The following is a 13,055-nucleotide window of genomic DNA, read 5'->3' as shown; positions in this document are numbered from 1 at the left end:
TGGTTCAAATCCCAACTCCTCACACTTGAGGAGAAAACTGAGCAGGTTTGATCAATTATCTGTACACACACAAGCAGAGGTGAAGGCAGACAGAAGAAGTGCTATTCAGTTGGATCCTGACAGCTCTTTTCTGGATTATACATCACTGTTTGACTTGAAGTCTTAGCCAAAATTCCCTCCTTCTTCCATCTATCCCCACAGACAATTCCATTGCATGCTCCAATTTACTTCTCTGAATTTTGGCTCATACCACTGGTTCTGTACTTACTGTTTTGTAGGTCTTAAAATGCTTTGAGCTTTTTGGAATAGAAAAAAAAAATAGATAAAAATCCTCCCCAAATAAAGTGGTTATTTAGGAATTACTGGTAATTCAGTGAGAAAAATCAATGGGTTACATTGAATTTAGCCATAATTTGGAGCACAACCTTTGGAAATGTAACTTTGCAGCACAACAAGGAAATAGCTGCAAACTCATTAACAAAGTTAACGTGCTGTAGGAAGTGCTATGTTTGCACTCCCCTCTGCCCTGAGATCTGCTTTCTTTTCCTTTGCAGAACCAGCTCCACTCAAAGCCACTTTCATCATCATTTAAGAAGTTTGTTTTACAGACAATGGTGAAAATTGCCACAATGCAATCAAGTCTAGTTCTAGATCCTCAGCCAAACAAATCCCACACCTTTCTGCACTTTAGCTGTACCATTCCCCTCCCAATGGGACTTGACACGTGACAGGGATTTTTGACTTGTGGTTGCAAGATAAACTCCACCAAGCTGAGCCTTTGATTCAGCATCTGTGAAGCCCAGCTCATGTAACCAGCTTCTTTCATACAATGAAAATCAGACTATTTTGAGTACAAACAGCTTCCTCCAGCTCCCCTGTGTAAGGTGTGGCAGCACAAGCAACTGCACACTGGTTCCATTTCCTCCACGTCTCACAAAGGTTTTATATTCACTTCACTTAATATTTCCTTAGAGCTTTCAAACTGAAGTGAAAAGTTTTTCACTGTTGCTTCTCTCATAACATTTAAAATTATTTGATAAAAATTTTTCTGGCCTATATTGTACCCATTCAGAGAAAGCACAAGAAACTCTACATTAGAAATATTTTTTTCAGTATTTTGGGAATATTTCTATGCAAAAATAGAGTTCATCCAACTTTCAACTTTTTGATCTAATCAGACAAGTTTGTTTTTACTATTAATGCTGTAGAGTGGCACACACCCGTTTTTAGGTTAAACTATGTAATATACACAATAAATGCAATAGGCTTCTTATTAATATTGCTGAAATGCAATATGAATATTATTTGTATAGGAAGCAGTAATATGAGCAATGAATTAAAAAATTCTGGCTCATAGCAAAGGACTATGCAGTTCAGGAAAAAGTAAAACTCTCATCAGGAGAGAAAATTATGACAATCCTTTCTGCTATAGCAGTAATGAGGTAATTTGCTTTCTAAGCAGACAATTACTTTTTTAATGTAGTAAAGGTAACTTAGAGCTCATTTAGCTTTTTATTTTATTGCAATCAGCATTAGTGTCTCTGGACACAATACAAAATAATTTACCCTTTATGGCAGCCAGATACAGTAATAGGAAGCACAGTAAGAGCACAAAACAGGGGTTTTATCTTAAGTACCAACAAATACCTACACTAAAAGGCAACACAAGTCAATTAAAAAACCAAAAATGGCTTAAAATGAGCTCTGTGGGAAGAAGTGGCCAAATATAGGATCAGTTTGTGGCCCCACAGTCCTGCCTGGCTTCCCCTAGTGCTTCACCAAAAGCCTCCAGTATGTGCCAGCCCTGTGTAGATGTCTCAACAGGAGTCAAAATAGCATTATAGGTCTGTATTTAGGAACCTGAATCTCTCTTCTCTAGTAACTCTACCACTCCACACAATTAGGAGTGGAATTAATCAATTGTATCTAAATAACATTATCAGAATGAACATCTCAGACATGTAATTTATGTCACTGCATTGAAAACATGCTCAGCAGTTAGAGAACTACAATGCCAGGAGAACAGAAATGTGACACAACTAAAACAGTACAAATAACAATAGTAAAAATATCTATGAGGTTCTCCAGGTCACAGGACCCTGAAAATGAAAATCCAGTGAGCACATTGGGTAAATTCAGAGTTATGCTTGTGTTCAGAGGAGCTGGGCAGGTTGTTGCACACATTACCTAATCCTGCTCAGTCACCCAGAGTCACTGTCCTGTCAGGTACAAAACTGCTGCACTGAAAAATGAGCATTTCAGTCCCACATCTGCCATGTGCAAACTCCAGCACCCCACACCCACTCACTGAGTGCCAGAACTTGGTCCAAATGCAATATTCAGGTAGAGACCTTTTTTATTTTCATCATTTCAGAGTTTTATGTTTTCCCTTGCACATTTAAATGGAAAAGGAAGCAGGAGAGAGGAAACAGAGTTTAAATGAGTCGGCAATAATTAAAACCTACTCGTTTTCTGCATATGTGGTGTTTTGGAGTTTTTTAATCACTACAACTTCCTTTACCACAAACAATCTTCCTCATTCAGGAGGCAGCCTATGGGTCAGAACCCATCCGTTGTACTAAAGAGGAAATGAGGATGAAGAAATAATTGGTCTTCAATTTTATCCCAATATTTTCCACCCTTGTTTTAAAAAGAGTAGGAAATGAGCAAAGACAGGCAAAAGTTTAATCTCTCCACAAGGCAGTAGGCACTGGATGTACAAACACACACAGGAATTCTTCATATAATGTATCTTCTCCTAAGGAACTTTATTATTGAAACAAGTATTGGAAAAATATCTATTTTAGCATGAAAAAAAAAAAATCCAGTTCTTTGTATGGTTTTGTACAGTTTTTCTGTCCAAAATAAATGCAACTTTCAAAGGTTATACAAAGTCCAAAACTTTATTCTACACTCTGAGGAAGAATGTGCAGTGTTGTGTTTCATTTTAGAAATATGACAGAATGATGTAAACCTCCTTGAAGAGAATGTAATTAAGTACTTAGTGATGCTTTAATTAGAAAAATCATAACATCTGATCCTAGAAAATGTTCTGTGAAAAAAGAGATTATCCAAATAACAAGTAAAACAGGGAGGATTATCTCTAGGGCATGACACCTTTTTCCCCAACATGCCTCTTTATGAGAGCCCACAGATGGAAAAATCCTAAAATAAAAGGCTAGTAAGAGTTATTTACCTTATCCTGAACGTTTAAGAGCAGCTTTAGTTAATCAAGCCCATCTTCTCTTTTTCTAATCAAGTCCATTAATCTTTTGTGTTAAGGGTGTGTTGTGTCACCTCTGCTGTCTCCAAACCCTACTTCAATTATTTTTATTGCAGTAATTTTATGCAGTAACTTCCTTTAAGAAAGGTTTTGTGATCACCATTTAATGCAAATAAAAAGGAAAAAGAAAAGATAAATGAAAGAAATATTTTTATGTGGTTAAAATCTTTCCAAAATTATCTACTACAGGAAGAAGGTAGTAAAATGTGTTTCCTCTCCCAATCATTTCCAAGGGAGGAAACTGTTCTTCAAAACATGACACCTGTGAGGTAATTTGCATTGCGTGTAAATATATAAAACACACCCTAGTGTATTTAAAGCATGTTTTAAAAATTATAAAATATGTTGATAGTGCTGTCTCCCTAGAGAAGCCTTCAGGTCAGATGAAAATCCATTTCCACAGGTGCTGTCTTGGAGCAATCCATATTTAACCACCTGTTAAACATTCTGCTTGACACTGGTTCAATTCCAAAGTCCACAAAAGGATGTTCCATATTTATTTTCAGCATATAAAAAGAGAGTAATCAAAAACCAAGGAAGGCTGAATTTTCCTTAGTGAATTTATATGAAAAACAAGAAGTCAAGGCTGTGTAATCAGAATGAGCTCAGCTGAGCATCACAACACAGAAAGACTTAAAAAGATGTTTACACATGTGTGAGTTCATGAAGTTTCATGTGACATTTTGGGGAAAACTTCAAATAAATATCATTGAGAGATACCAATTTCTTTTGTCTGTAGCTCCACAAAGTCTGATTGGTTTGCAGTAGTTACCACCTCAGCAAAATATCTGAACACCTCAGCAAAATATCTGAACAGCAGGAGGAGGGAATCTTGATTTTCAACCATTTAATGCTTCAGATATAGTTCTAAAAATGAAATATGTGTATATGAATGAAACACATTCCAGTCAGACTTTGATGAATGTCAAACTCGAGTAATCACAATCATTTGATGGTGTTATTGGCATGTGGAGGCCATTTTAAACACAAATTTAATTACAAAGTCCTGTCAGTTGGGCTGTTTCCCATTTGGGCTATTTGATTAAATGTAGAACAGACCTAGACTGACATCGTGACTTTGAAAATGCTCTGTGGTTTTTTTCAGAAATACCAAATTAGAAAAAATCTTTAAGGAAGCTGCCTAATAAAAAGCAAAGACACAGCTGAATTCCAGCAGATCTGGATGATACACATGGAAAGGCCTAATTACCAAAAGTGTAAGAGAATAATACTGTCACACTGTCAAAGAAAACATTTCATATTCTTCAGTGCAAAAAGAGAAATCATATTTTTTCCTCTAAACATATTCCAATGTCACCACTTTCAAACAAAACCTTCACACAACTGCTGCTTTAGTTTCTACCCTCCATACCAGGAGAAGATTATTGAAATATTATAACTTTTAAAAACCTCTAATGACAATTTCCCGAAGTGAAATCTAAAAATGTTTTTATAAGTATCTATATTGGATAGCCTTAATTCAGAGTTACATTTTTCAAGGCTGGAGAAGAATGTGTAAGACTTGGTAGTTTGATAATAGTGTGCAGTAAAAGGGAACTGAATATCAAAAAAAAAATCTGCTGATCAAAATAATTAAGACTAGTTCATTAAAACATTCCTCTGGATATGTTTTCCCCCCCACATAAAAAAAATGAGCTGATGTTGGACAATCAACAACAGCATGTAATCACCTCAGGAATATAATCTCATTTTCCCTTCTGTCTATACCAAAGATAGACCAGAGCCTCTTCAGACCTACTCAGCCCCTTTAGTGGAACAAATTCCTGTTAACAGGTTTATGTAAACAAATTTGGTTTGTCATTCAAGACACGAGAGTACTCAATTAATGTCTCTTCAATGGCTGTTGTATGAATTAATTCTGATATTAAATGAACCTCTGCAGGCAGTGCTTGCTGGGACAGGCCCGGGCAGCACACACTGATCTGTCTCAAACATGCTGAGTAAGGGAGGCACAAGGAGAGCTCTGCAAATTAACTAAGGTGAAAAAAAAGATTATTTAAGTTCCATGCAAAGAAGATTTTAATCAACTTCATGTCCAAAATAAAAGCACTTATCAAAGGAAAATCTGCTAAGCTATATAAGTGGAGGACAAAGTATTTAAGGGGAGATGGTAAAAGCTGGACTTCAGAATTAAAGACAGAATGAGAGAAAATCACCAACAACCTTGCTGAACACAGGAAGAATGAAAATTAAATAGAAGTGGAGAACTGAATTTAAATGGAGGTCAGAGAAGTAACATTCAGCACTCTGCAGTGATCCTTTATGGCACTTTAATAAAACCTCACAGACACTCATTGTCCTTTCACACCACAAAACTACAGAATCATGAGGATCTGAGCATTTTAGCCACAAGAAAAGAATGATATGACTCAAATTAGTGCTCTCTGTAAGCAGAGCACTCTCTAAAGGAGGGAAGGAAAAACAGTTTTGCTACTTTCTAACACGTGGCAGAAAGGTCTGGCAGGTCCTGACAAGCAGAACAGCACAGGGTACAGTGACAAGAAAAACAAAAAAAAAGTCTATTAAATTATAACTTTCAGAATTTAAAAATGGATGTTTCCAGACCAAAATTAAAAAAAAAAAAAATCCTCTTAACTTCTAAATGTAGTTACTTTGTGAAGTTCAGTAGGGATGGGAGGGAAACATCCAATGCCTTAAAGAAAGGAGCAGCTCAGCTCTCATTCATCTGCTGATTTCTCCAATTCATTGGCCGATTGTGCAATATTTGTTTCATCTCTCCCAGGGCAGGTGAACAGGTCTGTGAGCCACCAGCCAGGCATTGTACAAGTTCACTCAGTCCCATCAACTATCTCAGAGTCACATTAACCATCAAAGATATGCAGAATTCAGGCAGTTGGTTAACACAGGCAGATAATGCAACAGATAAAGATGGCTTTAGGCACTGCTTCTCTTGATCTGAAGCCAAGCTACAGAATATGCCAAAAATCTGCTTTAGAGATGCAAAATAGTGAGAATTGCTCATTGAAGAAATGCAAATGGTATATTCATGTTCTCTCACATGCCCAGGTATCCTACCTGCTGGAGACAGAGGATTGTAATCTCACAACAAATAGAAAGGTGTTCGTTGTGACACTGCTACTGCTTCACCTCCTATTGAGCCAGAGAAAACAAAAGGAAATAATGTTCTTTATTTCTATTGCCCACATTCTCACTCCAGCTGTTGTTTTCTCACTGAGGTAGGAGACAGTGAGGAAAAGTTTAGCTATTTTATAAGCTCTTTAATGTTACACAGTGTCTCCAAGATCGTTCCCAGTTCCAGTGATTTTCCTTCAGCATGCCCAGGGCAGGGCCTGCTGGAAGCAGCCAGCAACAAAACAACCAGGGAGCAGGCACAGCTGACATCCCCTCTCTCCCTGAAACAAAAAATGTGGGACTTCTCATAGGGCAACACTCTACTGAATTAAATAACAGAATAAATGTGAGGCAGAGTGAAGGACTGCACAGTGTGTGTGATGTGGGAAATAATTTCCTGGGCTACTCCAAACTTAGGAAGTTGTTCTATAGAACACTGGTGCATACACAAGGCTGGAGCTCCTCTAGAAGAACACAAGATAAGATATGAAGGCATGATTTTTTCAGAATTAAGGGAAATATAATCTTGAATCTTCCTGTTAATTAGCTGCCAACAAAGCATACATGTTTTGTGTGTGGTAAATAAGCAACACTTGGCTTTTCCTGGATAAAAGGGATGGATGCAGCTTCTAGGGATAAACAAAACCAGTATGATGTCCCTGAGCTTTACAAGTGCTAAAAGTAAGGATTTGTACTGAGCCTTATATTTCTTTAACAGATCTTTAGAATTTGTAGTATAAATACACAGAGTCTCAAAAACCTGTGTCTTCTGAGAGTGTCTATTTATAGAATTCATGCCAGGGGTACTTAGAGATGATGTAAAATAATCACCAGAGGACAAGGTGACAGCAGTCACACTTTAATAAAAAGCACAATGTATTAATGATTTGTATTTTGTGATCCAAAATCCTTCACTCTGAACCTTTCCAAGGACAGAACATTTCCACCCTACAAACCTCATTTTTAAAATGTGTTCCAGATACGAGCAGCTTAAGAGAATAGAAATTAACTTGCTCTTTAAAGCACAATTAAGGAGCCTGTGATCCAGGAAATGAGACAAAGGCTGCTGCTGTTACCTGAACCTGGGGCAAGCTTCTTGCTTTTCCAGAGATGGAGACACAGGTTCATTTAAAGAATAACTTGTTGGGAAGATCCCAGAGGCATCTGATATCTTTGATTCTGCTGTTTAGTAACCAAGCTTCAAGTCAGAGTAAGGCAATTTGCAATTGAGAGTAACACAAAAGAGGAAGAACCTCAGGGATTAATTAGGACCTGGGAGATTTCTCTCAGTGGGCAAAGTGGGAGACTTTTCCTACCTGTAGATCCACAGTAACAAAACCAACAGACTGAAACCTACAATATCACGGCCCACAGGGAACACTGGTCTTCAAATCTGACTCCCAGTAACAATCAGCAGGACTTGGATTAGGAATAAAATCTCTGAAAGTATATTGAGACTGCATAAAGTCAAAAATCCAGGTCAGGAGAAGTTGCAAAACAGTGGAAAGTGCAAGTCTGCAAATTAGAATTTCAGGAACAAACCAAAAAAGCTCACTGCTTCATAGGCATTTCTCAATCTCCTGCCTTTTTTTTTTTTTTTTTTCCCCTCCACCTACGCTGGTTTATCAGACTGATTGAAGCCAGGCCAGAACTTCCAATGCAGAACAAAACTTCATTCAAACACCCCCAAGCATCTTCCAAGGCCAGAAAATTGAATGACATGATTATTCTGAGGGCAGCAGAGATCATCCTTTTAAGAACAGAAGTCCACCCTGACACTGGTCAGTAAATTTGTGATCAGGTCAACTTTTCTCAAAGTTGTGTCAAAATTTTTGAGGGGCTCTGGACCAAACTGATCTATTTGCTCACCAGAACAGCTGAACATGTTCCCCTTTCTCCTTCAGGCTTTTGGATTACAGTTCTGTAAGATCCAGCACTAACCCAGAAGTTTACACCTCACACAGGCACCCCACACATTTTCTATACCTGTAGCATGGAAAATGTGCTGGCTCTGGTGGCAATAGAGTTAATTTTGCTCGTGCCAGCCGTCCCAGGGCTGTGTGCTGGTAACACACCAGTGCTCTGGGTCCTGTCCCACAGCACCAATGCTCTCTCCCCAGCATTCCCCATCTCCAGTAGGCTGGGGGTGGGCAAGTCAGGGCAGCAGATCCAAACTGACCAAAGGACTGTTCCTTGCTTTTAATAAATTACCTTGATCTTGACCCACAGGTTTTTTTCCACCTTCTCTTTCTCCCACTACCCCATCCTTCTAAAGAGTGACAGAACCCAGCCAAAGCCAGGCCACCACAAGTACCAACTGAAACAGGACCATAAATTCACATGAATTTAGAATGGCAGTAACAGGTTTGTGTTGCTTAGAACAAATCATAATGACCCTTCAGTCTACTCAGGTCCTCTTTATTACTTGTTTGATTGTCATTTACTAGCTCATACTGAGGGTTGTTGGGGATTAAAGTATAACAGAATATAAACAAAACAGTTGAAGTGAAGTTTCTAAAAAGGCTACAAACTGTTTAGTTGAATTCAGTCTAATTAAAAAAGTCTTAATTTGCATCTTAGAAGCCATGTAAGCAAGAAACATGATAGCTCTTAGCACTATTTTCCATAAAACAAGCATACTGGATCAACTTGCCTTTCTGGTTTTATGGCATCTGACTGCAGAATTACATGAACTGATTAAAATCAGAACAAAAACAACTTTTGATTTATCATTTTATTGTGTTTGTAATGCGAGTTAGGTTAACTGCTACTCGGGTACTATTAAAGCTATAATTTAATAAATTCCACTGTAAAGATTATCAGATTTCAGAAGAGCCCTAATACAGGTGCTGTGATGAGCAGGTACACCTCCCACCACTAAGCAGCAGGTTGTTTGGCAGACAGTTCTCAGCTAAAAAGACTGCAACGATCTCTACTTTGAAGCCAGTGTGTTTTGGAGTTCAAAAAGTTCAAAAGGTGTTCAGTTGACAGAGAGCAATAACCCTAAAACTGTCTGTTTTGTTCAGATACCTGCAGGAAACACCTTCATGACAAGCCAATTGACCTTTCCTTCCCAGAAACCTCTTGCACATTGAAATAAATATCAGAAGAGAAAATGTCAGAGATGTCAGGAAACTATAAGGCTGATTTTGCTGAGTATTGTTGACAGGAATACAAACCCAGTTTTCAAGTTTATAAAGGAATATCTTTGTCAATCATATTGACTAACTGCCATAACAAGTTATTAATATATATATTAATTAGTAGGTAATTAATTAGGGTAAGTAGAACATATGCACAAACTCTCTCTAAAGAGCACTGACCCTAATCACAGAAAATCATATAAAACCAAAATCCTACAGATCAGAGAAAAACTCTCACAGAATATTCCTGCCAGTTTATTTCACAGGAATAAAGAATGGAATTCTAATAATATTTCATTTTACAGGCAGACAGAGAGAAACATCAGCTGAACTGTAGGCCAGTTCATCAGTGCAAACAACCCAAACATTCCCTATGGTTTACAGTTTCTTAATTATTAAAAGCAGATAAACCATAGCTGTAGCCAATCCTCTGCAGCTTTTCACATGGCTTAGGCTACATGAAAAAAGGCATTCTCCTTTAGATTACAGACATTAGCCAAACCTACATACTTATTTGCAAAAGAGTATCACTGCTGTAATGAGATCAAGTTTTCTGAACAGAGAAAATAAAAGGAAGAAAAGAAGTTCAATCAAAGCTCCCATTCAGTGTGAGGATGAAAAATAAAGGAAAAGAATACACTGGTTATTGCTTTGCCTCCCCCAGCCCCACTGTGAAATTTTCATATCCTTTTAAAGATGTATCCGGAACTCTGTCAAAGAAAAACCCAGAAATACTCACAAGAAAAAAGTACTCACACTGTTTGGGTGTTGAATGGCAACTTCGTGCTGCAGCCTAACCCGCTGTGGCATCATCACATCATCCTGGAATAAATAGCACACTGTTACTGAACATAAAAAGGGTCACAGTACACTACTGACACACTTTAGAATATGTTGCTAAATTAACATCATTTTACTGGCTTGCAGTCAGAAATGCAAATGGAACAGATATTAAGAGACTTGACACTTTTTGTGGATAAAACTCGATGCTGTTGGAGCTGGAAGTGATCAAAACTACTACGTGACAATGGTGCTGTGATCTCAGCACACATCCACAGGCACCCACACAATTTATTTCTCAAGAAACTCTCCAACTCTTTCTCAACTGGCTGTGTGAGGACAAGGAACCACCCTCAGTTAAAGCCATAAAATCTGAGACATAGCAATATGAGGAAATGTTCTCTGTCATCTGGCTGTACCTTGTTCCACAGAAAATGAAAAGCCTTTGGTCTTCAGATCTAAAAATATCTTATATCTCATGGGCACAAAAACTAGTACTTGTGAAATGAGAAAGTTCTAAAGAAAAAGAAAAATGGGAATGCACACCCATAAAATGCATTAGCATTGACACTGGCTTTAAAGCACACCACCTAGATTTAAATTTTGTGTTAATACTTCTTTCACTTGTAGCATAAAGATCTGTTTTATTTACATACAAAAAGATAGGCTGTTTTGTGAAAAGTCAGTAACTTTGCTATCCTGCCTAGAATGTTAGGAGAGATTCCTTATAAAATTATATTATTTCCTGTTCAAAATTAAATCCTTTCTAGACAGTGATTTCTCAGTCTATAGAAACTGTAACACAATTTTTCTTCCCTAAGTTTAGGCCCCTGAATAAATTTACCTTTATTCTCTTCCATGTTGGTGACATATTTCCCCCCTTTTAAAGAATCAGTCTTTTTTAGATGCTGGTCAAAACTAACACATAAGCCTATTTCTTCTCAGAGTATTTCCAAATAAATTTCTTCAGGCAAACATAATTCAGAGGAGCCCTGATTTCCTGTCCTACAGACACTCTTTTAATAATTTCTCACACTGAAATAATTCTGACATTCCTATTAAAGCACAAACCCTCAATATTGAATTTCCAACCACTTTCACATTAAAGCTTCCTATCAAGTCAACAGCAACAAAAAATATATTAGTGCTTAAATATCTACAGCTTGAAGAGTTGAATGACCTTGCTATAAAGGTGCCACTATGGTTTTATCAAAACAATGCATGATAAAAAAAGTTTCAGAAGTAGGTCCAACTATTTAATACAATTCAAGGTTAAAGATAAAACAAAATAATAATAAAACTGACTCTTATCACACTTAAGTTTATAAAAGATGGGAGGACTACGTTGTCAAAAGAATTTTTCTGTGTTTTGCATTTAGGATATGTTTAGTAATAAGCATGACAGCTGTTCCTGATTTTCAAAGCCAATAGAGAAAAAAAAATCTTCTGATTTCTCATTACTTTAAAACTACAATGATATTATTTACCACCTAATCCACTTTATCAAGAGATCACCAGAATTCCAGTATCAAGCAAGAGTTCCAATAAAACCTTTACCCTATTTCCCAGAAGAAGAAACAGAAACCTTTCTCTTCGTGCCAAATACAGAGCTGATTTTTGCAAATTAAAAGCTCATTTTCATACAGGCAATAGCAGGTATATTTTAACTGAACTTTGTTCACTCCTTTACCAGTTGCTAAGGATCCTTAGATGTTTACTTGTTAAATAAAAAAAATAAAAAAATTACAAAAAAAAAGAAAAAGAAAAAAATACACCAAAAAGCCAGGAATTTCAATGCATCTTTTAAAAGATACAACATATGCTCTTGTGCTAAAAGATCTCACTGTTCATGATCCCACACAAGAGAGAGAACTCTTACATTCACAAAGATGAAAAATAATATACTTGATTTCAAAAGGTTAAATCAGCATGGAAAGTATTCAAACCAAATTAAAATAACCCATGCACCAAAGAGGTCAATGTCATGTTTTCACAACCACCCAATTTGACAGGACTGGCCCCTTTCCCCTAAGAAAACACTGTGTCAGTTTGATGCTATTGGCAAAGCTCACACTTCAACAGATCTGGGGCTTAGGCTATCAGAGAGCATCAGTATTCTGTAAACTCCAGCTAAAGAGGGGGCACTATAACCACAAAAACTTCTAAATGCCTCTTTTTATTAATACAGCTTTGTTCTCTAATGCTGGAAAACTCTATGAACTCTTACACTGGATGACCTTTATTTCTTTTAATAATTCTGTCTCATGTTTTTAGGAGCAGCTTTACACACACACTGCCCTGCTGTATTGTTCTGTGATACCTTCTGAGCTCATGAAAGGAGAAAGAAAGATGGGGAAAAATAAGAACATAACAGTTAAGACATAATCCCAAATACTATAATAAAGTAATTAGACAATGAGGAAGAACAACATAAAAAATAAAACACACCCCAGAGAGAAATGAGATACAACCATCATTCAGATTGCTTGGATTCAGGTTGGTACCAGAAAAGTAACTGCAAAATCCAACTTGGACAGATTCTTCACAATGGATGACTGGAAAGGTAACCAGGGAGTAGAAACCAGAAAGTATTTATAAAGAAATAATCTTAGGGAACTCAGATGGATTTAAGGTTGGTATTTAAAAATCAAGATAAATTACAATGAGGAAAACCAAAATGATTGTATCACAAATTAAGAGCAGCTTAAAAAAAAGTTATGGAATTTTAGCAACTA

At 37.0% G+C, this 13,055-nt stretch overlaps 1 protein-coding gene across 7 annotated transcripts in view; it reads right to left on the bottom strand.

Annotated features, from left to right (window-relative positions):
• Positions 1-13,055, bottom strand: part of B3GNTL1 (UDP-GlcNAc:betaGal beta-1,3-N-acetylglucosaminyltransferase like 1) — a 105,929-nt gene that overhangs the window by 78,632 nt on the left and 14,242 nt on the right. For 4 of the 7 annotated variants that reach the window (XM_079323524.1, XM_079323523.1, XM_079323528.1 and 1 more), the window contains exon 5: positions 10,297-10,362. The exons of the other annotated variants lie outside the window; for them this stretch is intronic. In XM_079323524.1, coding sequence (XP_079179650.1) covers positions 10,297-10,362 — 66 coding nt within the window. The remainder of the gene's footprint in view (positions 1-10,296; positions 10,363-13,055) is intronic. 7 annotated transcript variants of the gene reach the window in all.

Source organism: Erithacus rubecula (assembly GCF_903797595.1).
Source record: "Erithacus rubecula genome assembly, chromosome: 20".
Classification (NCBI taxonomy): Eukaryota; Metazoa; Chordata; class Aves; order Passeriformes; family Muscicapidae; genus Erithacus; species Erithacus rubecula.
This window is presented reverse-complemented; position numbering and strand designations above follow the sequence as displayed.